The 22979-nt window shown below is 45.5% G+C and overlaps 1 protein-coding gene across 1 annotated transcript in view; it reads left to right on the top strand.

The window, feature by feature from the left end:
* The window catches only part of dock1 (dedicator of cytokinesis 1), an 850868-nt gene that overhangs the window by 757913 nt on the left and 69976 nt on the right, over nucleotides 1-22979 (top strand). Inside the window, exons 40-41 of the mRNA XM_072479204.1 lie at nucleotides 1827-1911; nucleotides 4639-4725. Coding sequence (XP_072335305.1) covers nucleotides 1827-1911; nucleotides 4639-4725 — 172 coding nt within the window. The remainder of the gene's footprint in view (nucleotides 1-1826; nucleotides 1912-4638; nucleotides 4726-22979) is intronic.

Below are 22979 nucleotides of genomic sequence, written 5' to 3'. Positions count from 1 at the left end.
CTGCACTATCACGGCGGGAAGGAGTCCACCTCCCCCTCATCTCCCTCGTGTACCTTTCTCCTGTAAAAGCTGGTGATGTTCTGCCTTGCCTCATGTCCACCTCGGTGTAGAGTTCATGGCTCTTCCATGGAGTATGAAGAGTGACAAATGTCACTGTCTCTCAGACCTTGACCAAATAAGATTATTGGCCGTTTGTGTGTCTATATCATGGAAGTGATTTGAAACTGCAACCTCATTTCTGGGCTTAGATAATCATAGATTATCATAGAATTTACAGTGCAGAAGGAGGCCACCCGGCCCATCGAGTCTGCACCGGCTCGTGGAAAGAGCACCCTACCCAAGGTCAACACCTCCACCCTATCCCCACAACCCAGCAACCCCACCGAACACTAAGGGCAATTTTGGACACTAAGGGCAATTTATCACGGCCAATCCACCTAACCCGCACATCTTTGGACTGTGGGAGGAAACCGGAGCACCCGGAGGAAACCCACACACACACGGGGAGGACGTGCAGGCTCCGCACAGACAGTGACCCAAGCCGGAATCAAACCTGGGACCCTGGAGCTGTGAAGCAATTGTGCTATCCACAATGCGACCGTGCTGCCCAAATGTTTGGTTTGTGGCATCTTCTTTAAACAGCTGCTTGCCATCAGTGCCTTCTAGATTGCTGCCTTATAGTTCTTTTCAGCTACATAAACTGATTTGTTCATGAATAAAAACCACAGCAAGGTATTGTCTGTAAATTATCAGACACTTCGACCAGTTTATTATTAAAACATTTTACCCAGGTGCCCTTATTTGCGAGATGAACAAAGGACAAAAACAGATTCACAATGCAACCCAAATTTATTTTCAAACACAATAAAACAGTTATCCTCCCAAATTATCCCAGCAATAATATGCCCAACATTCTAATACTTCCCATGCTGGTGAACTTGATCGAACTGCGGACCAATCCTCTGAGCCTCCGTTGTCTCATGGCCCTCGTCTTTGAAGGTGGGTTTCACATGCCTCACCCCTCCATTCGCTGATCCGCCTTTGAGTCTTCTCCGCTGCCTGTGTCAAGTCTTCGCTGGGGCGGGTCCCTTACTGTCTTCTTATCCTCCGCTTCGCGCCCTTCCAGAAGTATCTCTGGCCCTTAGCCAATGAGGTCGCTGGGCGGGGATCTCAACACCTAATGGAGTTGCCTATTGCAACTCTGCAGGACATCAGCAACTCCCCACTAGGGGTCCATCCTCGGGTGTATTGTCTGCATGTAATCTTATCATATATAAGGTAACAGCAGGAAATTTAGGTCCCAGAAAGTCTGGCTTCATCTGGATAATCCCCAACAATTGATCCATTTGAATGGGGCCGAATATCTTCCACCTCCTGCTTACAGGACAGACCCAGACGTTCCCCGGCTGTTTGTCTCTGTCCAGTATGTTTAAATTTGGCTGTTTCCTATCAGGCCTGTCTGACTGTGGATTTAATTTAAAGGGTCCAAGTCTTAATTTAAAGTGTCCAATTGTATATCAGGTCTAAGATTTAGGCCGTTGGCCATTTTACCACAAAGGGCTAAATTATGTTTGAAAATTTTATTTGTATTTGTATTCCAGCATGTTTCAATGTCAGAGGGTTATGAATATTAAATATCTTTCAGAAAGTTCAGTTGTATTTAGTGGACTGTATCCCTTTTAAACATCATTTAGATTATTTCTTTGTCATAGGAATGGTCTGAGGGCCTTTATCAAAGGAGTCAACAGGTTTAGCTTCGGCCAATTCTACTTTAAATTCTTTCGAATTGTTTTAGTTACATTTTTTTGTGATGTTTTCTTTTACAGTTTTTACACAGTGAATGAGGTGCAACGGTTCCAGTATTCAAGACCAATCAGGAAAGGAGAGAAAGACCCAGACAATGAATTTGCTGTAAGATATTGTTTGTCTCTGTCCAGTATGTTTGAATTTGGCTGTTTCCTATCAGGCCTGCCTGACTATGGTTTTAATTTAAAGGCAGCACGGTAGCATTGTGGATAGCACAATTGCTTCACAGCTTCAGGACCCCAGGTTCGATTCCGGCTTGGGTCACTGTCTGTGCGGAGTCTGCACATCCTCCCCGTGTGTGCGTGGGTTTCCTCCGGGTGTTCCGGTTTCCTCCCACAGTCCAAAGATGTGCAGGTTAGGTGGATTGGCCATGGTAAATTACCCTTAGTGTCCAAAATTGCCCTTAGTGTTGGGTGGGGTTACTGGGTTATGGGGATAGGATGGACGTGTTGACCTTGGGAAGGGTGTTCTTTCCAAGAGCTGGTGCAGACTCGATGGGCTGAATGGCCTCCTTCTGCACTGTAAATTCTATAATTATATTCAATGTTTGTCACAATTGGAAATTTTATTTTTCTGTAAGTTCTTATTAGGTTGAGGTAGGCATGAATTGATTGAAATCATTCCTTTTAATAATTTGCTCTTAATTGGCAATCTGAAGCAGTGGGCTCCCATTTCATATTTGAATAGTGGAATGAGAGAGGCTGGAAAACACCTTGGGCGTCATTCTCCGACCCCCCGCCGGGTCGGAGAATGGCCGTTGGCAGCCGTGAATCCCGCCCCCGCCGAAGTCTCCGGTACCGGAGATTGGGCGGGGGCGGGAATCGGGCCGCGCCGGTTGGCGGGACCCCCCGCTCAATTCTCCAGCCCAGATGGGCCGAAGTCCCGCCCAGAAATTGCCTGTCCCGCCGGCATAAATCAAAGCTGGTATTTACCGGCGGGACCAGGCGGCGTGGGCGGGGTCCTGGGGGGGGGCGCGGGGCGATCTGACCCCGGGGGGTGCCCCCACGGTTGCCTGGCCCGCGATCGGGGCCCACCAATCCGCGGGCGGGCCTGTGCCGTGGGGGCACTCTTTCCCTTCCGCCCCCGCCACGGCCTCCACCATGGCGGAGGCGGAAGAGACTCTCCCCACTGCGCATGCGTGGGGAAACTGTCGGCGGCCGCTGACGCTCCCGTGCATGCGCCGCATTTCCGCGCCAGCTGGCGGGGCAACAAACGCCATTTCCGCCAGCTGGCGGGGCGGAAATCCCTCCGCCGTCGGCCGAGCCCCTCAATGTTGGGGCTCGGCCCCCAAAAATGCGGAGCATTCCGCACCTTTGGGCCGGCGCGATGCCCGTCTGATTGGCGCCGATTATGGCACCAGTCGGCGGACATCGCGCCGTTGGGGGAGAATTTTGCCCCTTATGTGGTCTATTTAACTGATCTCAAAGATTTAAAACATGTGCTGTTCACTGACCCACAACCCTTAAGCAGTCTGTTTCGTTATCTTAAAGTACTTGTACATCTTAGAAAGTCTACTTATCGTTCCTCTGCGATTTGAATTTGTGCTCCCACTTACTTAGAGTTTTCCTTTTTGTCAACTAATTTTTATGACTTGCATCAAAACCTTGATACTTTGACAAGACCATGTAGATATGATGTAAACTCTAATTACTCGCACACTGATCCCTGTGGCATTCCACTAATCGCCAGCCATTGCTCATCTCCTAATGCAGACTCATGTATTCTTTGCTTCCTCTGATAAAGCTCATTTCTGATCTGGTCAAGCTGCCTGCCACATTCCATGTAATATTAAAAAAATTGAAATATTTTTTTAAATGTAAGATATAAAATAGAAAAGACAAAAATGGTTGGAATTAAAAGAAAAAGACTGTTGTGCAAAAATATCCAATAGCTAAAGTTCAGTGTAGTTAGAGCACAACAATGCTAATTTTTCAAAGTGTGTGTTCAGTAACAATGTGCATTTCATAGCTAGAAGTCTTACAAGACCAGGTTAAAGTCCGACAGGTTTATTTGCAACCACGACCTTTCAGAACGTAGCTCCTTCGTCAGGTGAGACTTTAACCTGGTGTTGTAAAACTTCTTACTGTGCCCACCCCAGTCCAACGCTGTCATCTCCACATCATTTCATAGCTGAAAGGGAAATATGTTGCAATTATTCACCATTGTAATATCATTTAAATTCACTATCCAACAGAACACAATTTTCTGTGAAGTCTCAAATAGTTCTCCATACTACAATGACTACGTGTGCAATTCATCATTTCACTAATCATTGGATCATTAGTTTGTCCCAATGGCAAAAGATTTTTAATTTTAAAAAATGGATGGTATAAGATTTCAGGGAGTAGTTTATTATTATGATTCTATTCACTCAAGCTTCTACCATCTTCAATAATCTAAACTCTCAGTTGGGTTTAGTCCAATTTAATTTATCCATTACAGTATTTGTTTAAATGTTCTGGGGTTAAGAAACATTGTTCACCCCAGATTTTAAATAAGAGCGAACAGCAAATGCTTTGCTTACTTATAAATGACCACATTGCCTAATATGCTATTGTTTGGACATGGGAGAGGTTGGAGAATCAAGGACACTATACTTAGAATTTCAACAAACCTGACATTATAGAAACTTATATAATTATAAAGAGGCTTCAGTTCTTTCGCACCCATGCAATATGAATAATGTCAAACAGGAATCAAATATATTTTTGAACTGTATCGTAGATGAATACAGTTTTGTGCAGATTAGGTTAAAGTGTGTGGGCTAATGAATGATTCTCAGTGGTTTTCTTTTTCCAAAGCTAAGCTAATTGCTTTAAACTGTTTCCATAGAATATGTGGATTGAAAGGACCACTTACGTGACAGCATACAAATTGCCTGGCATTCTAAGATGGTTTGAAGTGAAATCTGTCTCAATGGTAAGCATTACCCAGAATGCCCATGATCAACTACCTTCTAAATGCAGCAAGCAGATAAAATGAATGTAATTTGCTTGTTGAGACTTGAACAAACTTCCAGTCAATGGGTACCTGTGATTTTGTTTGCAGCAAATTGAAATCATATTGGACACTTTTAAATAAGAATGCACTATTTATAGATTTATATTGACCAATGGTTAGTAACTTATCTAGCACAATTGTTAATGTCTAAAACTAATGTAGCTGCTTCTTTAGTTAGATGTAATGCAATTGTACAGAATCCCAAAACTAATGTTACAAAACTAATTATGCCCATTCTGGAATATAATTTAGAGTACCCAATTTTTTCCAATTAAGGGGGAATTTAGCATGGCCAATCCACCTACCCTTTACACCTTTTTGGGTTGTGGGGGGTGGGACCCACGCAGACACAAGGGGAATGTGCAAACTCCACATGAACAGTGACCCAGGGCCATGATCAACCCGGGTCCTCGGCACCGTGAGGCAGCAGTGCTAATAACCACTGCGCAACCGTGCTGCCCTTTACTGTAAGGAGTTCCAGCAGATTTTTGTTTTATATTGCGAACCAAGGTTTTAGAGGTTTTATTTACGTTATTATTTGAACATATCACCAAGATCTTTGTTTGTAAATTATTTTGACTAACTGATGTGTACATTAGTTGATGATCAATGTAACAAATGTTTGAATAGAGGAAGGCTGCTCACCTCTCTGCTATAGAACATTGAGGAGTGTGACTGCTGACCTAATCTTTCAGGGACACCTATAGGGAAACTACCTGTGACTGCAGGCTCTGCATTTCTGCAGGGACAGCCGTTTTTGATGGAACATGTACCACAAGCGAGGGTTCTGGCAGAGGGGCTAGGGAAGCAATGGAAGATGAGGGTGTTGAAGTAATGCCAGAATCCTCGTCCTCCTCGCCCATCTCCGTAGCCTGGGGTTGGCACTCAGGTAAATAGGGCTGACTGCTGGAGCATAGTAGATGTCCCTTCCTGCCGCTATTGTGCCACCAGCACAACTATCTTCTTTTGGGAACACAGCTCCTCGCTTACTTCATGAATATCTGCGCCCATACACTTTTGGCCTGCTCCAGACTACTGAGTGAGACCTGAACGCTTTGCAGGACATCACATTGCTCTTGCATGCACTCTATATGATGCTGCATGTATCTCTCCGTCAGATTGACCATTCTGTCATAGATAGAGCTCTGATGATAAAGCCCCTGAGACATGGTCAAGCTCATCATCTTGATGGATTCCTCCATTCAAAGTACGTGAGCTATTATTGCCTCGGGTAACTCCAACAGATGTCCACATATCTGCTGTTAGAGCTCCAAATACTGTGCCCAAAAGGTGTGTCCTGATGCCCTACCTTAATGTGACTGCCCTCCTTCTTCTCGGGGGGACTGTGTACAGATGTCTCTGAATAAGACACCTCTATATCTCCTGCACTCTGGTATGCTGCACTTCACCACATGCCATCGTCCCTAAATGCTTGCAACATCCCTCCAATGTGCTATTATCTGTGTTCATGTAGTGTGGGCTGTACAGATGTGACTGTGCTTCCTCAGACATCTCTTCATCCAACTTATGCCCAAGAGATGAACTGGCCTAATGAGGTGAACAAGCAGAGATGGGAAGCTTTTAGAGTAAGTCTTGGACATTTTGAGAGCATGCACAGCTCCAGGCAAGTGCCTTCAACCATCTCAGTGAAACTCTAAGCAAGCAATCCAGTCTTCGTACTCTCCCTTAAACCAACTTCCCAATCTGCTTTATGCACTATCACCATCACCTCCACCATTGACACTATGTTCCAAAATGCCTTTGGCACCTGCTATGGGTTCCTCACCATCTCCGACACTGAGTTTTGAGGAACCTTTGCAATCTTCATTGCCGACTCAGTTGCCCTCAGCCACAGTGTGGCACAGTTCCCCCAGTCTGGGCCATCTCTTTGGCATTGTCAGCCCTCTTCTCCTGAGAGTACAAAATGCACAAGCCCGTAACCGCCTGAATCCCCAGCATTTCATAGATCATAGAATTTACACTGCAGAAGGAGGCCATTCGGCCCATCGAGTCTGCACTGGCCCTTGGAAAGAGCACACAACTTAAGCCCATGCCTCCACCCTATCCCCATAACCCAACCTAACCTTTTGGACGCTAAGGGGCAATTTATTATGGCCAATCCACCAAACCTACACATCCCTGGACTGTGGGAGAATGGGGGATAGCCAAAGATGGGCTAGGGAATCATTCTTGAAGGTTTTATGTGACAATTAAGAACATAAGAACTAGGAGCAGGAGCAGGCCATCTGGCCCCTCGAGCCTGCTCCACCATTCAATGAGATCATGGCTGATCTTTTGTGGACTCAGCTCCACTTTCCGGCCCGAACACCATAACCCTTAATCCCTTTATTCTTCAAAAAATTATCTATCCAGATTGTCCAGAAACATAACTTCCCTTGGACAATTACGCTGCGCTGCACCCAACAAAGCAACTTAAATTGCTACCTTTGGATGGTTCTGCCAGTTTTACACCAATAGAGCGGACCTGGACCCCAATGCCCTGGGACTGGACCCAACAACCCTGTCCGTCCATGAGCGAACCCGGACCTCCCTTACCCAGAGGGACCAACAAAGACAACTATAAGTGTGTTTCCTTTAGCTTTTATTTCTATATTGCATTTTTCTCTTTGCTTTACTTTTTACTATTTTAATTTATCTATTTTACTGTCCACTATTTTAATTGATTTATTCTATTAAGTTCAAAACAAAGAATGACTGAGGAACCAAATTCGTAATTTGCTTCTGTCTTCACAAAGGACGACATGAATAATGTACCAGAAATTCTGAGCAACCCAAGTTTTATGAGGATCTGGAGGAAATTTAGGAGAGAAATGGTTATGGGGAAATTAATGGGATTGAAGGCGGATAAATCTCGAGAGCCTGATAATCTTCATCCCAGAGTAGTTAAGGAAGTGGCCCTAGAAATAGTAGATCCATTGGTGGTCATTTTCCAAAATTGTTTGGATTCAGGAATGGTTCTGTTAGCGGAATTAAATGAGTCGAGTTCTCCAGGCCGTAGGAAACTTTAACAAAACGTCTTTTAATGCTACATGCATGCGAGAGGGCTGAACTTGGCCATCTGTAACTGCAGCTTGGTCCAATTCACTGCCCAATAAAGCTGTCTTACACATCTTATACAGTTTGGATTGTATAGACTAATTCAAAGGAATACAAAGTGATTCAAAGTACTACAATACAACCGATTATCGATATCGGTAGTTTGATTGGGTTACAGTCGCTTCCATGATTAGATGACGTGGATACATTGTCTGACATACTCTACTTTTAATCGTTCAGTGGACACATCTTGCAATACAAAGGAAAGTTCTTTAGACAATCAGCCCATAATGAGGTGGCGAGTGCCCTGTTTCCCTGATGCATGTATATGGGTGAGTCCACAATGCCCCTTCTAGACATTCAGGAGCTATGCTGAACATTTTCGATTTGTCGGCTATGAAATGTGCTACCTGAGAGATGCCTGCGTTTAGTATGCTATTTTACATTTGTCCACATTTTGGGTTTTCGAGATTGTCAGGTTAAACCTTTCCAGGTATTCCCTTCACTGCTAGCCCATGTGTACCTCAGATTCTCCATTTTCTCTACTACAGTTCCTACCGATTGTAGGGTAACTGATATAACCCCGCTATTCAAAAAGGTAGGTAGAGAGAAAACAGGGAACTATAGATTAATGAGCCCAACGTCAGTAAAGGGAAGTTGCTAGAGTCCATTATCAAGGATTTCATAGCACAGCATTTGGAAAGCAGTGGTATAATCGGAGAAAGTCAGCATGGATTTACGAAAGGGAAATCATGCTTGACAAATCTACTGGAATTCTTTGAAGATGTAGCTCGTAGAATTGACCAGGGAGAACTGGTGGATGTGGCTTATTTAGACTTTGAGGCTTTCAACAAGGTCTCACGTAGAGGATTACTATGTAATTTTTTTTTGAGAAAATATTTTATTGAAGTATTTGTAATTTCACAGTTTTAACACTTTAACATTTCTTTATCAACCGAGTGAGCCGGCACACGCAAAAAACATAAAAAATAACATCCCCTACTACCCCCGCCCTGCTTCCTAATTACCCGTATACAAAGTTCCTTGTCCTTGTCTTGCACTACATTGCCTCCCATTTTTCACCACCCCCCCACCTTTTCCCCTTCGTCTCCTCGCTGCTGATGTTCAATTTTCCTTGAAGAAGTCGATTAACGGCTGCCACCTCCAGGTGAACTCCTGAATTGAACCTCTCAAGGCGAACTTAATCTTTTCCAGCCTGAGAAACCCTGCCATGTCACTAAGCCACACTCCTGACTTTGGAGGCTTAGAGTCCCTCCATCCCAGCAAAATCCGTCTCCGGGCCACCAGGGAGGCAAAGGCCAAAACATCGGCCTCTCTCCTCCCCCCTGAGCCTCCGGATCTTCCGATATCCCAAATATTGCCAGTTCTGGACTCGGAGTCACCCTCCCTCCCAGGATCTCTGACATGACGTCCGCAAACGTCTGCCAGAATCCCCTCAACTTCGGACACACCCAGAAAATATGTACATGATTCGCTGGGCTTCCCCCACAGCGTCCGCACCTATCTTCCACCCTCAAAAAGCCTACTCATCCGGGCCACAGTCATCTGAGCCCTATGGATCACCTTGAATTGGATCAGACTAAGCCTGGCACACAACGAGGATGAATTGACTCTCAAGGCCTTTCCCCATAGTCCGACTTCCAACTCCCCTCACAACTCTTCCTCCCACTTCCTCTTCACCTCCCCGATTGGGACCCCTTCCCACTCCATCAATTCCTTGTCTATCTCCGAGACTCTCCCCACCCCAACCCCCATTTTTGACATCACCTTATCCTGTAGTCCCCTCAGAGGGAGGCGAGGAAAGCTTGGAACCTGCCTCTGGCTAAAATCCTGTACTTGCAGGTATCGAAACCCGTTGCCACCCGGCAACTCAAACTCCTCCACTTAAGCCTTGAGGCTCGGGGAAACCCTCCTGAATGAAGACATCCCCAAATCTCTCAATCCCTGCCCGCTGCCACCTCCCATACAGCCTACCCAGAACAAAACGGTGATTGTCACAGATCGTTGACCACACTGACGCCCCCTCGAATCTCATGTGCTGTCTCCATTGCCCCCACACCCTCAGGGGTGCCACCACCACTGAGCTTGTGGAGTACCGAGCCGGCGAGAATTGTGGGGCGCCGTTAATAAGGCCTCCAAACTCGTACCCTTACAAGATGCCACCTCTACTCGCCCCCAATCCGACCCCTCCCCCACTTCCTGACCATCGATATGTTGGCCGCCCAGTAATAGTTAATAAAACTCAGGAGGGCCGAGCCCCCCTCTCCGCGACCCCGTTCCAGGAGTACATTCTTCACCCTCGGGGCTTTACCAGCCCACACAAAACCCGAGATTACCGCATTCATTTTGCTAAAAATGCCTTCAGGACAAAAATCGGGAGACATTGAAAAAAGAACATCAGCCTCGGGAGGATTGTCAACTTCACCGTCTGCACCCTCCCCGCCAGTATCAGCGGGAGCATGTCCCACCTGCGGAAATCCCTTTTCATCTGCTGGACTGCTTTACCCAAATTTGTGGAGCTGCCCCCAGCCCTTAGCCACCTGAATCCCCAGATACCTGAAGCTCTTCCCCACCACCTTAAAAGGTAACTCCCTCAGTCTCCTTTCCTGCCCCGTGCCTGAATCGCAAACGACTCGCTCTTTCCCATATTTAGTTTGTAGCCTGAAAACCGTCCAAATTCTCCCAGTGTCTCCATGATTCCGGCCATCCCCCCAAACGGGTGTGTAATATAAAGAAGTAAAGCGTCTGCATCGAGTGAGACCCTATTCTCCACCCCCCCTGTCACTATCCCCCACCAGATATTCGATGACCTAAGGGCCATTGCCAAGGGCTCTATGGCCAAGGCAAACAGTAGTGGGAAGAGCGGGCATCCCTGTCTTGTCCTCCTACAAAGACTAAAATATTCAAAGTTGGGAGGGAGGGTAAGCAGTGAGGAGGATGCAGAGCTGTTTCAGCGGGATTTGGACAGGCTGAATGAGTGGACATGTGCATGACTGATGCAGTATAATGTGGATAAATACTAGCAAAAATATGAAAGCAGATTATTAATTCAATGGATGGATATTACAAGAGGTGGATACTCAGTGAGACCTTGATGTCCTCGTGCATCAGTCACTGAAAGTAAGTGTGCAGGCACAGCAGGCAGTAAAGAAGACAAATAGTATGTTGGCCTTCATAGTGAGAAAATTTGAGCATAGGAATAGGAATGTTTTACTGCAATTGTATAGGGCATTGGTGAGGCCACACCGAGAGTATTGTGAGCAGTTCTGATGTCCTTATCTGGGGAAGGATGTTGTTATGGGCGAGGTGTTTTCAGAACCCCAAAATGTATCATGGAGTTCAACCAACCTCTCCCTTTAATGGATTGTGGCTTTTGAAGCACACGGCTTGTTCCTCAGGTGTGATATTACAATTATGGACACGTGGTTTTTAACACAAAAAAATGTTTATTCTATGAACTCAATTTAACCTTTTAACAAACAATGGATCCCTTAACACCCCTTACTTCAAAGATAACCCCGAAAATAAAACAACACTAAATAATCCCTCAAAATGTTCCTTCAAACATCCAAAAGGCTTCAAACCTTGAAAACAGTAACACATCGGGTCACAGTTAATATATAGATTTTGTTGGATGGCAGAGATATATCAGCTTGGTTGACTTCAGCTCCAGCACCTTGCTTTTCTTCCTGCAGCTCTCTGGAAACACACAGGCACACACAAGCTACTTTTTCAAACTGGCTTTCTCCCTTCAAGTAGCTCACAGCAAACCAGAACTTCTCAAGCTGCTGTCTGAAACTGGCTTTCTCCTTTTAAGCAGCTCACAGCAAACCAGCCAGGCACTTTTAAGCTGCTCTCAGCAAAACCAGCCAGGCACTTTTCAGCTGCTCTCAGCAAAACTGAAACTAAAAGCAGAAGTGAGCTCAGCTCAGCTTCCCCCCTGTGACATCACTTCAGTAATATGATCAGCTTCATCTGTTAAAGGTACATTTCTTCAGCATCCAATTCTTAAAGGCACTCTCACATGACAATGTTCTTGCCATGGAAGGAGTGCAACAAAGATTTACCAGGCTGATTCCTGGGAGGGGGGGACTGTCCTATAAGGAGACTATGTCGGTTAGTATTAATTGGAGTTTAGAAGAGCGAGAGGAGATCTCAGAAAAACTTATAAAATTCTAACAGGATTAGACAGGATAGATTCACAAAAAAATGTTCCCGATGGGTCCAGAACTCGGGGTCACAGTTTGTGGATACGGGGTAAACCTTTTAGGACTGAGGTGAGGAGAAATTTCTTCACCTAGAGAGTGGTGAATCTGTGCAATTCACTACCGCAAAAACTAGTTGAGGCCAAAGCGATATTTCAGGAAGGAGTTAGATATAGTTCTTGGGGTTAAAGGGATATGGGGTAAGGCTGGATGAGGGTATTTAACTTGATGAATGGCAGAGAAAGCTAAAAGGCCCGAATGGCCTCCATCTGCTCCTATTTTCTACATATGTTTATATTTAACAGCTAAACTAGTAGTTCACCATAAATATTCAAGTCTGCATCCCTTGGTCTTAAAAGTGCAGAGATTTGGGCTATACCAAGGGTAAGACCAGAATGAGAGAGGGTAATAATTTTAATGGGGACAAGGGTATCAAAGGTGGAATGAGGGTGTAACTGAGCAGATTGGTAGCTGCGGAAATGCCACAGTGAACAGAGAGACAGATTTGTGAGGCCAGAGACTTGAAAGCTAAACTGAAATGGGAACAACTGTTCATGTGACATTGCAATATTTGCAGAATTTAATAGATCCATGTTCATGCTAATAGTGGACATTTAGGATAATGATGAAAAGACATGCATGTTGAAGGGACAGTGAAGTAATATAGAACTATCACATTACAAATGGATATTTGAATTAAGCTAACGAAAGCAAGTGTAAAGCACAATAGCAGGCTGGATATTGTCCAGCTCCAAGTTGAAATGTAATGCAATGAATAACCTTTAGCTTTAGGGCAGCATCTGTGAGATCTCTTTATTTGAAGTACACTAATGAGGGTTAGTAAATACGGGCATGATTTAACGGAAATGTTTGTAAGTGTAATTTCAGGCGGGTTTGGCTGGGTGTTTCTCCTCAGCTTTGTCATCGAGCTTCCCACTGCTATCTAATCCTACTTAGGAACATTTTTGGGCCCTGGGGAGTTTCTGTCCGGGCTAGCCCACACTTAAAAAGTTTTTCACCACTGGGGAGCTGAACTCTCTGGCCAGACCGGCTCTTCAGAGATCGGACCATCATTTTGAAAAGGTACACCAATCTCTATAGTGAGCTTGAGGGTCCACCACACCAACCACCCACAGGCAATGTCGCCACCCATACACATGGGCATTACCGCCCCGCCCTCCCTCCTTCCAAGCGAGGGCACCCTGCTATGGGTCGCTAAGGGACCATCTTTTCAGGCTTTTCCATACCCCCTTCAGACGTCCTTCAACCCTCCCCCCACCCTTCATACACCCCTCAACCTTCCTTTCATGGCCCCCCCTTAGGCCCTGACCCTTGGCACTGCCACCCTGGCACTGTCAAGGTCTCCGGGTGCTGGAGGAGAGCCAGGATGCCACCCAGCCCTGGCCCTGACCACCCCGGGGCCTGGGAGATCCCCCCCAGGTGCCGATCCACCTGGTCCTTGTTTGTATGGACCAGTGCTAAACAGCGCCTGTCTGGGGCCTCTTTAGGGATGCTGATAGTTTCCAGGAGCCGTTTAGATCCGGCACCAGGCATGACCCAGATCACAATATCGCAAGATTTGGTTAGATTTTGAGTGGCGATGCAGCCGTCGGGGATCCCGGGGGAAGCCTCTCCCGGCATTTACCAGCCAGAAGATCGCGCCATAGGCCAAACAGTTCATTTTTCTTATCCTGTTTAAATCTATTGATTGCAACCTTTGGAAACTGATGTTGAGAAATATCTACATAAATCCTGTCCACAAAAATATTAATAATTGCACGCGAAAATTATTGAAAAGGCAGGGAAGTGGTTAAGGTGTTTCAATGTTTAATCTTTGAGGTTGCTAATTATATACTGAAGTTAAATCCTGAATATAGCAATATTTTACATTGGCATCTTAACAGTTTGTACCTGTTAATTTCACTGTTTGGAGTGAAAGAAAGAGGGAACAGCATAGTTTCATGACAAAATGCCAGTAGCTATTGATAGTACTGTCAATGTGAGTAAATTTGAGTACAAATTATTTTGTTCGCTTCAGCCTTAAATCCAATTTTCTCGTCTTGTTGCTTATCAATATTGGTGATTGGAAGGGTGAAGTTTTGCCACCTGTGCACCATTATGTTCTAAAATGACCTCTCTGTTTGAAATAGGTAATCTGCTAATGTTGTCATTGTTTGCTGTGTTTACCTGCTATTGCCTTTGGTGGATCTCAGCAGATCATTTCACCTGGAAGAGCAATTATTTATGGAGCAACATTGCCATTAAAGGCCAAGTGGCCCCACAGTCTATTGATCTTCACTCACCTTTTGAACAGGCCAGTTTTTAAAAAAGCTTTAATATGGCGTTTTTCGAAAAACAAATAGTTAATTTCTGTGCCATTTCAAAGAGGAGGTAACCAAGCAATGTTCTTGAGTTTAAAAATTAACACCAACATCTCTCTTACAGGAGGTGTTCTTGCATTAGGAATTAAATTGATATAATTTTGCTGTTGAATCGTTTACAAGATGACTTCATTTTGTTTTGTCTGCAAGTCTTGTAAGCCATCTGTGAGCACTTCAATTAAATTTTGTAAATGGGATACAAGACTTGCTATCATCGGGTTCTTTTGCATGTGGGAATCTGACCATCTGTCCAATCATAGCAAATAACTTCTCACATCTATAACTTAAATAATTATATTTACCAAACTCTTAAATATTAATGATATTGTGCTTATAAATATCATGAGTATTAATTTAACCAATCAGTTAATCTTTGATATTGTAATTGGAAATCAAGAAATGGCAGACTTTTTATTCATTCATGGGGTGTGGGCATTGCTAACTGTCCATGAGAATATGCTGGTGGATAGCATTCTTGAAACACTATAGAACACACAGTCCTATTAGGGAGGAAGTTCCAGAAGTTTTGTTTTTATTTCAGATTTCCAGCATCCGGAGTACTTTGTTTTTGCCTCAGCAGGGGGCTATGTTTTCATTTTGCTTGATAATTTGAAGAAGTCATTGAAGGATTATCTGTTTTTGATATGCTTAGTAAAATGGATTGTTGTTTTTACAACAGCTATGGGGACTTACAAATTTTTTGAATTGGTTTCATGAAGAAGAGTTTTTTATTATCAAGTGTGTTTGATTGTTAGTTCACTGTTTTTCATCTTCACATGCCTTCTTAGATCTGCCCATGGTGCATACTGAGTGAGTAGCTATAGTGGAAACATGGGCATGGGGATTGATGTGGCATGAGGGTTTGAAGGTCTGACATTCACATTCAAACTAGCCCTATGTCCCACTGAACAAAGATTGGTGTTCCAGCCTTGTCATCTGCCTTCCTCCTTGTCTCTTCAGGCCGATTCCTGCCTCCCTGACACAAAAATATGATAGCAGGGACCCTTTTAAAGGAGACAATTCTGTTGAGTCCAGATATTTCCTGACTCAACCTTCCTGCTTCCTTCACAAAAATCTGGCCTCTTCTCACTACGCCACTGTTCCCTATTATTAAATATACTTTGTATATATCTTCATGACGGAGGATGAGAATAAAATGCCAGAGATGTAAGGAAAACTACGAATAAAACTAATGGGGGAAAAGTAGCCTGATGGTTTTAATCTAGTGTGTTCAAAGAAGCAGGTGAGGAAATTGTTAATATAATAATCATAGGACTTCCGGTTGCGAACGGTCAGGCATTTGGTGGCTCCCGCACAAGGAGGATTTTTTGGGTCTTTTCCCCACCCAAAGGGCAAAGCATTTGAGTGCAAGAGGTACAGGAGTGCCTGGGGAAGGTATTACTCCTCTGGTGTGGCTGGTGGATGGATCCACAGACTAGGAGTAGAGCAAGAAGGAAAGAGCTGCTGGAACAGTAGAGTCTTCGTGATGCACCACAGAATAAGATGGCGGAGGGCAAGGGGGCTGCTCTGTCTGCCCAGTGGTCAACAGAGCAGTTAATCGAGTTCTTTAATGGAAAGTTCTATCAGCAGAGGAAAGAGGCCCTGGAAGACCTGGCCATGATGGTAGAACCAATTAAGTCCGGGATTGAGAGAGAGGAGCAGAGGCTGGAGTCCCAGGCAGAGTGATCCAGAAAGTGGCAGTGGGGAGAATGAGGAGCACCTGGCCTCGTTGGTGACTCAGGTGGGATGATGTGGGAGACCCAAATGAGCTGAATGAGAAGGTGCAGGATCTGGAGAATCGCTCCAGTAGACAAAACCTTAGGATCGTGGCATCAAAGGTGCTGAGGCCGGCATGTCGGTGGCCAAGATACTGGAGAAGCCGGTGGGGGAGGGGGCCTTTAACCAGCCCATGGAGGTCGACCGAGCACACAGGGCGCTGATGAGGAGGCTGTAGGCAGGTTAGCCTGCACAGCTTTCTGGACAAGGAGAAGATTCTCTGATAGGTGAGGCCGACCAGGAAATGCACCTGGGAAGGGAACAAGCTGCAGGAATATCTAGAGGTGTATTGTACCCAACCCTCCTGTTAGTGACTTTTCAGAAACGAGAGTGCTATTTCAGCATACCAGAAGAGGCGATGGAGTTTATGAGGGACAGTGAACTGGGAGGAGAGTGGGGGCATTGAACTTTGGAGAAGTTTGTGTGTTTTTAAAAAGTCTCTGATGGCAGGTTTTCAGTAGGGCAGATTTTTCACGGAGGAACATCTAGGGTGAGTGCACCTTTTGTTACTCTTTCGGGGAGTATGGCTAGGGGGAGGGGAGTTGGGGGTTTAAGAAAGTTGGAAGCCTTGGGCGGAATCCACCATGCTAGCTGGGCAGGCGAGATAACAAGAGTGAAATGGGGGGTTGTCAGGACGCAGACGCGGGGGGGGGGGGGGGGGGGCGCGGTGTCAAGGGCAGGGAGGGGGAGAGGGTTGTTGACAAGGGTGTGGTTGATGTGGCGCAGTTGGAAAAGAATCAATAACGTGGAGATTGGAGGGTAGGCCTGGAGGGTCGCGTGACACGGGACGGGAGCTGGCCCAAAAAGGGATATGGCTGATCGGCAGGGGAGGGGGGGGGGGGGGGCAGGGTGTCCCCTGAACAGGTTGGTCACTTGGAATGTGAGGGGGCTGAATAGGCCGGTCAAACAGTCATGCCCCTGTGGAGTCTGAAGGTAGACATGGCCTTTTTACAGGAGACACACCTGAAGATAGGGGACCAGACAAGGTTGACGCAAGGATGGGTGGGGCAGGTGTTCCACTCTGGACTGGACATGAAGACGAGGGCGGCGGCGGTGTTGGTGGCGTTCGAGGTGGGGAACATTGTGGCCGATTCGGGGGGGGGGGGTGGTGTTCATGATGGTTCTTGGAAAGCTGGAGGGGATGCCGGTGAATTGGGCCCCGTGGGGCAGCACGGTAGCATTGTGGATAGCACAATTGCTTCACAGCTCCAGGGTCCCAGGTTCGATTCCGGCTTGGATCACTGTCTGTGCGGAGTCTGCACATCCTCCCCGTGTGTGCGTGGGTTCCCTCCGGGTGCTCCGGTTTCCTCCCACAGTCCAAAGATGTGCAGGTTAGGTGGATTGGCCATGATAAATTGCATTTAGTGTCCAAAATTTCCCTTAGTGTTGGGTGGGGTTGCTGGGTTATGGGGATAGGGGGGAGGTGTTGACCTTGGGTAGGGTGCTCTTTCCAAGAGCCGGTGCGGACCCGATGGGCCGAATGGCCTCCTTCTGCACTGTAAATTCTATGAAATTAGGATGATGTAGATTTTATGAGGTGGGTGTTAGCTAAGATTCCTGATTTGGACTCACACCGACTATAGGGTTGACTATAGGGTCGGATTTTAATATGGTTATAGAACCGAGCTTAGACCGGTCGACTCCGAAGTCAGTGAAGGTGTCGGCAGTGGCGAAGGAGCTGAAGGGTATGGTCATATGTCAGTTGATAATATTGTATACACCCAGCAATGTGACCTCCCACCAGCAGGTGGTATCAGACATCAATCATGTGACATCCGGCTCTCGCCAGAAGGTTGTAAGGCATACACCAGGACAGTCGCACATTGGGCTAGTTCCAGAAGAGTCTATGTAACTCAATCAGTAACTTAGTCTGTATAGCTTTGTGATCGTTACCTTATCACGTGCACATCAATAAATCATCATTCTAGTTAAGTCACAAGCAGTTCTCTATGAATCATTGCAAAGACAAGGTTATAGAACACAACAAAGGGGTTCATGGAGCACATGGGGAGGGGGAGCGGGGTGGACCCATGGAGGTTGAGAGGCTGAGGGCGATGGAATTTTCATACTTCTCCCATGTGCACCAGTTGTACCCCCTGATTGATATTATTTGTGTTAGACAAGGCGTTACTGGTGGGGGTGGTCAACTCGGATTATTCAGCGATTGTGGTTTCCGACCACGTGCCACACTTGGTGGATTTGCTTGTGGCCCATGGGGGGGAGCAGCGCCTGCAGTGGAGACTAGATGTGGGGTTCTTGGGGATGAGGAGGTGTGTGAGCGGGTGTGGGCTGCCATTCGGGTACATGGAGCGAAACGAGACACGTGTGGGCATGAGGCACGCTGTGGGAGGCACTCACGGCAGTGGTAAGGAGGGAGTTTCTCTCAATTGGGGCGCATAAGGAGAAAGAGGAGCGGACGGAGATGTCAAGGCTGGTGGACGAGACTTTGAGGGTGGACAGGAGATATTCGAAGGCCCCAGAGGCAGGGCTGTTGACGGAGAGGCAGAGGCTCCAGATGGAATTTGAGCTAGTGTCTATGGGGAAGGCGATGTGGCAGTTGCGGAGGGCCAGATGGGCAGTATATGAGTACGGGGAGATGGCAAGCAGGATGTTGGCCCACCAGTTGAGGAAGCAAGAGGCGACGAGGATGAATACAGAGTAAGGGATAATAAGGGTAGGGTGGTGTTGGACCCAGTGTTTGAGGCATTTTACAGAAAGCTATACGAGCCTGAGCCCTGGCCTGGGTGGGGGGGGGGGGATGTGGTGGTATTTGGACGGGCTGGAGTTTCCCACGGTAAAGGAGGAGCCGGTTCAGGGATTAGGGGCCCCAATTGGATTGAGGTAGGTTGTGGACAATATGGGAGTGATGCTAGCAGGGAAGGCCTCGGGGCCGCACGGGTCCCCAGTGGAGTTTTATAAAAAGTTTGGGTGGACTTGGGGCACTGCTGGTGAGGATGTATAATGAAGCAAGGGAGAGAGGGGAGCTCCCCCCCTGCATTGTCTCAGGCTTCCATCTCCCTGATATTGAAATAGGATAAGGATTCGGAGCTGCGTGGGCCACACCGCCCAATCTCGTTACTGATTGTAGACGCCAAGTAACCCTTAACCCCCCCTTCCCTCCAGTGCCTTTCCATGCAAGCGCAGGAGATGCAACACCTGTCGATTCAGCACAGGGCTAAAGTGCTGGCTTTTAAAGCAGACCAAGGCAGGCCAGCAGCACGGTTCAATTCCCGTACTAGCCTCCCCGAACAGGCGCCGGAATGTGGCGACAAGGGGCTTTTCACTAACTTTATTTGAAGCCTACTTGTGACAATAAGCGATTTTCATTCATTTCATTTCATTTCTTCTCACTTTATGAGGCCCAAAAACTCCTTCCAAGTGAAGCAGCAATTTACTTGTACTTCTTTCAATTTAGCAAACTGTATTCACTGCTCAAAATGTTGTCTTCTACATTGGGGAGACCAAATGCAGACTGGGTGATTGCTTTGCTGTACACTTCCATTCAGTCCACCAACACAACCCAGAGATTCTGGTTGCTTGTCATTTTAATTCTCCACCTTGCTACAGTATTCCAGTGAAGCCCAAAGCAAGCTTTGCAAGAGAAACAGCATGTTATCTATCCACTCGACACTACAGCTTTCTGTATTCATCATCAAGTTCAGCAATTTTAGATCATAACCTCTGGTTCCCTTTTGTTCTGTGATAAAAGCAAAGTACTGCAATGCTGGAATGTGAAACAAAAACAGAAAATGCTGGATGGAAATCTGGCCGTGAAAGCGAGTTTTGCTAAAAACATTTTCTGTTTTTGTCCCTCTTCTCTTGTGTTTAGTTTCTCTTGTTTTTTTGTTTTGTTGGGTTGGTTGGTCTTGTCTTTTTCTTTCTTTATCCCTTCATGTTGCATTCAGGTGTTTTTTGAGTAGCCATTTACACCTCATTTCTTTCTCTATGCATTACCACTCTCTTCGCCTGTTTCATTCATGAAATATTGTCATTTAATCTCCCTGGCCTCCATCGTTTCACAAACCTTCTCCATTGTTCTTCCTGCCATACCACCACCACCACTTACATTGGCTTAAAAACTGTTACATTTCTATCTTTAATTCTGATGAAAGGTCATTGATCTGAAAGATGAACTCTATTTCTCCCCACACATACTGTCTGACCTGCTCGGTTTTCCCAGCATTTTTCTTTATTTCAGATTAACAGAATCGGCAGATTTTGCTTTTGTATTAGGATTAATTGCAAAAGATTCTCTCAGTCAGGGTGATCATAGCATGATAGAATTTCACATTTAGAGTAAACATGAGAAATGTGGATCTGACGCTAGTGCCTTACCCTTATAATTGTCTTTATTTAGATTTATGAAGACAGAGTTGTCTAAAATGAAATGGGAAAATAGGTTAACGGATAGAACGGTAGAGAAGTAGTGGCGGACATTTCAGGAGATAATTCATAATGCTGAACAAGGATATGTTCCATTGAGAAAGAAAGACTCTACAGGAGGGATGTCCTATCCTGGCTAACTAAGGAAGTTAAAGGTGGTATCAAATTGAAAATAAAGATATACAATGCTGCAAATATTAGTAGTAGAAGCCAGCAAAGGATGACTGAAAAATATTAATGGGAAAGATTTGAGTCTGAGAGAAATCTGGCAAGAAATATAAAAACAAACAGTGATAGATCTTACACCGATATGAAAAAGAGTCGATAAAGTGTGCGTTGCTCTCTTAAGAGGATGAAACTGGGAAATTAATCATGGGGAAACAAGGAAATGGCAGAGTATTTGAACAAGTATTTTGTATCTGTCTTCACAATGGAAAATACAAAAAAACATCCCATGAATAGTGGAAAAGCAGGGGCAAAATTGAGGGAGGATCTTAAAACAATTATGATCACTAAAGAAAAAGTGCTAGGAAAACAAATTGATCTAAAAACAAGTCTCCTGCACCTGACAGCCTGCATCTTAGAATCGTAAAGTAAGTTGCTGCAGAGATGGTGGATGCATTGCTTATAATCTTCTACAATTTCCTAGACTCTAGGAAGGTCCCAGTGGAATGGAAAACTGGAAATATAACCACATTATTCAAGAAAGGAGGGAGACATAAAGCAGGGAATTACAGGTCAGATAGTCTAACATCAGTCATTGGGGAAATGCTGGAATCCATTGATGAGGAGTTAGTAGCAGGACATTTCAAAAATCTTAATAAGAGTCAATGCGGTGTATTCAGATGCGTCTTTAGCATTGACTCCGGACCACCATATTGTCTTGTGCATCAAGGCAAACATGCAAAAGGAAACCTGCTGAATACTACCTACCGCCCTCTCACCGTACGCACCCCCCACCAAAAGCCCGGTCAGCTGATGAATCAGTACTCTTCAAAGTTCAACACCACTCAGAAGAAGCGCTGAAGGTGGCAAGGATGCAGAAAGCACTCTGGATGAGAGACTTAAATCATCAGCAGCGACTCGGTAGCACCATTACTAACCAAGTTAATAATAATAATCGCTTATTGTCACAAGTTAGCTGTGGGGTAGGAGCTGATGGAACCAACAAAAGGTTCTATGCTTGATCTTGACTCACCAATCTACCTGCCACAGATGCATCTGTCCATGACAGTATGGGTGGAGTGACCAGTGCAGAGTCCTTATACAGATGCAGTCTTCTCCTAATATTGAGGATGCCCTCCAATGTATTGTGGGGCACCCCCAACCATAGTAAATGGGATAGATTTGGAACAGATCTTATGATTAAAAACTGGGCATTAATGAGGCATTGTGGACCATCAGCAGGAGCAGAATTGTATTCAACCTCAATCTGTATCTCATGGCCTGGCATATCCTCCCATTCTATCATTACCACCAAGCCAAGGATCAACCATGGTCCAATAAAGAATGTGGGCGAGCATGCCAGAAGTAGCACCATGCAAAATGAGGTGGCAACTTGGTGAACTACTTGCATGCCAAACAACGGAATCAACCTGTAATCATAATAATAATCGCTTATTGTCACAAGTAGGCTTCAATGAAGTTACTGTGAAAAGCCCCAAGTCACCACATTCCGGCGCCTGTTCGGGGCGGCCGGTACGGGAATTAAACCCACACTGCTGGCCTTGTTCTGCATTACAAGCCAGCTGTTTAGCCCACTGTGCTAAACCAGCCCCTAGATCAATCCCACAACCAACTAACCAGGTTAGTTCTAAGCTCTACAATCCTTACACAATCAGTTGTGAATGGTGGTGGACAATTAAATATCTAACAGGAGGTGAAGGTTCCAGTAATGATCCTATCTTCCATGATTAGGGAATCCAGCACATCAGTGTAAAGACGAGGCCATTTTCAGCCATAAGTGCTGAATGGATGATCTACCTCAGCCTCCTGCAGAGGACCACAGCATCACGGATGCCAGCCTTCAACCAATTCAATTCGCACCTTATAATATTAATAAATGGCTGAAGTTATTGGATACTGAAAAGGCTATGGGCCTTAAAAACACTCCAGTAACAGTACAAAGACTTGTTCTCCAGAACCAGACATGGCCCTCGCTAAGCTGTTCCAGCATAGCTACAACACTGATATCTACACAGCAAGTTCAAAAATGTCCCAGGTATGTTCTATCCACAAAAACCAGGACAAATCCAACATAGCCAATTACAGCTCCATCAGGCTACTCAATCATCAGAAAAGTGGTTGAAGGTCTCATCAACAATACTTACTCAGCAATAACCAGCTCACC

Source organism: Scyliorhinus torazame, chromosome 16 (genome assembly GCF_047496885.1).
Source record: "Scyliorhinus torazame isolate Kashiwa2021f chromosome 16, sScyTor2.1, whole genome shotgun sequence".
Classification (NCBI taxonomy): Eukaryota; Metazoa; Chordata; class Chondrichthyes; order Carcharhiniformes; family Scyliorhinidae; genus Scyliorhinus; species Scyliorhinus torazame.
The sequence above is the reverse complement of the archived record's forward strand: the minus strand, read 5'-3'. Positions and strand labels throughout refer to the sequence as shown.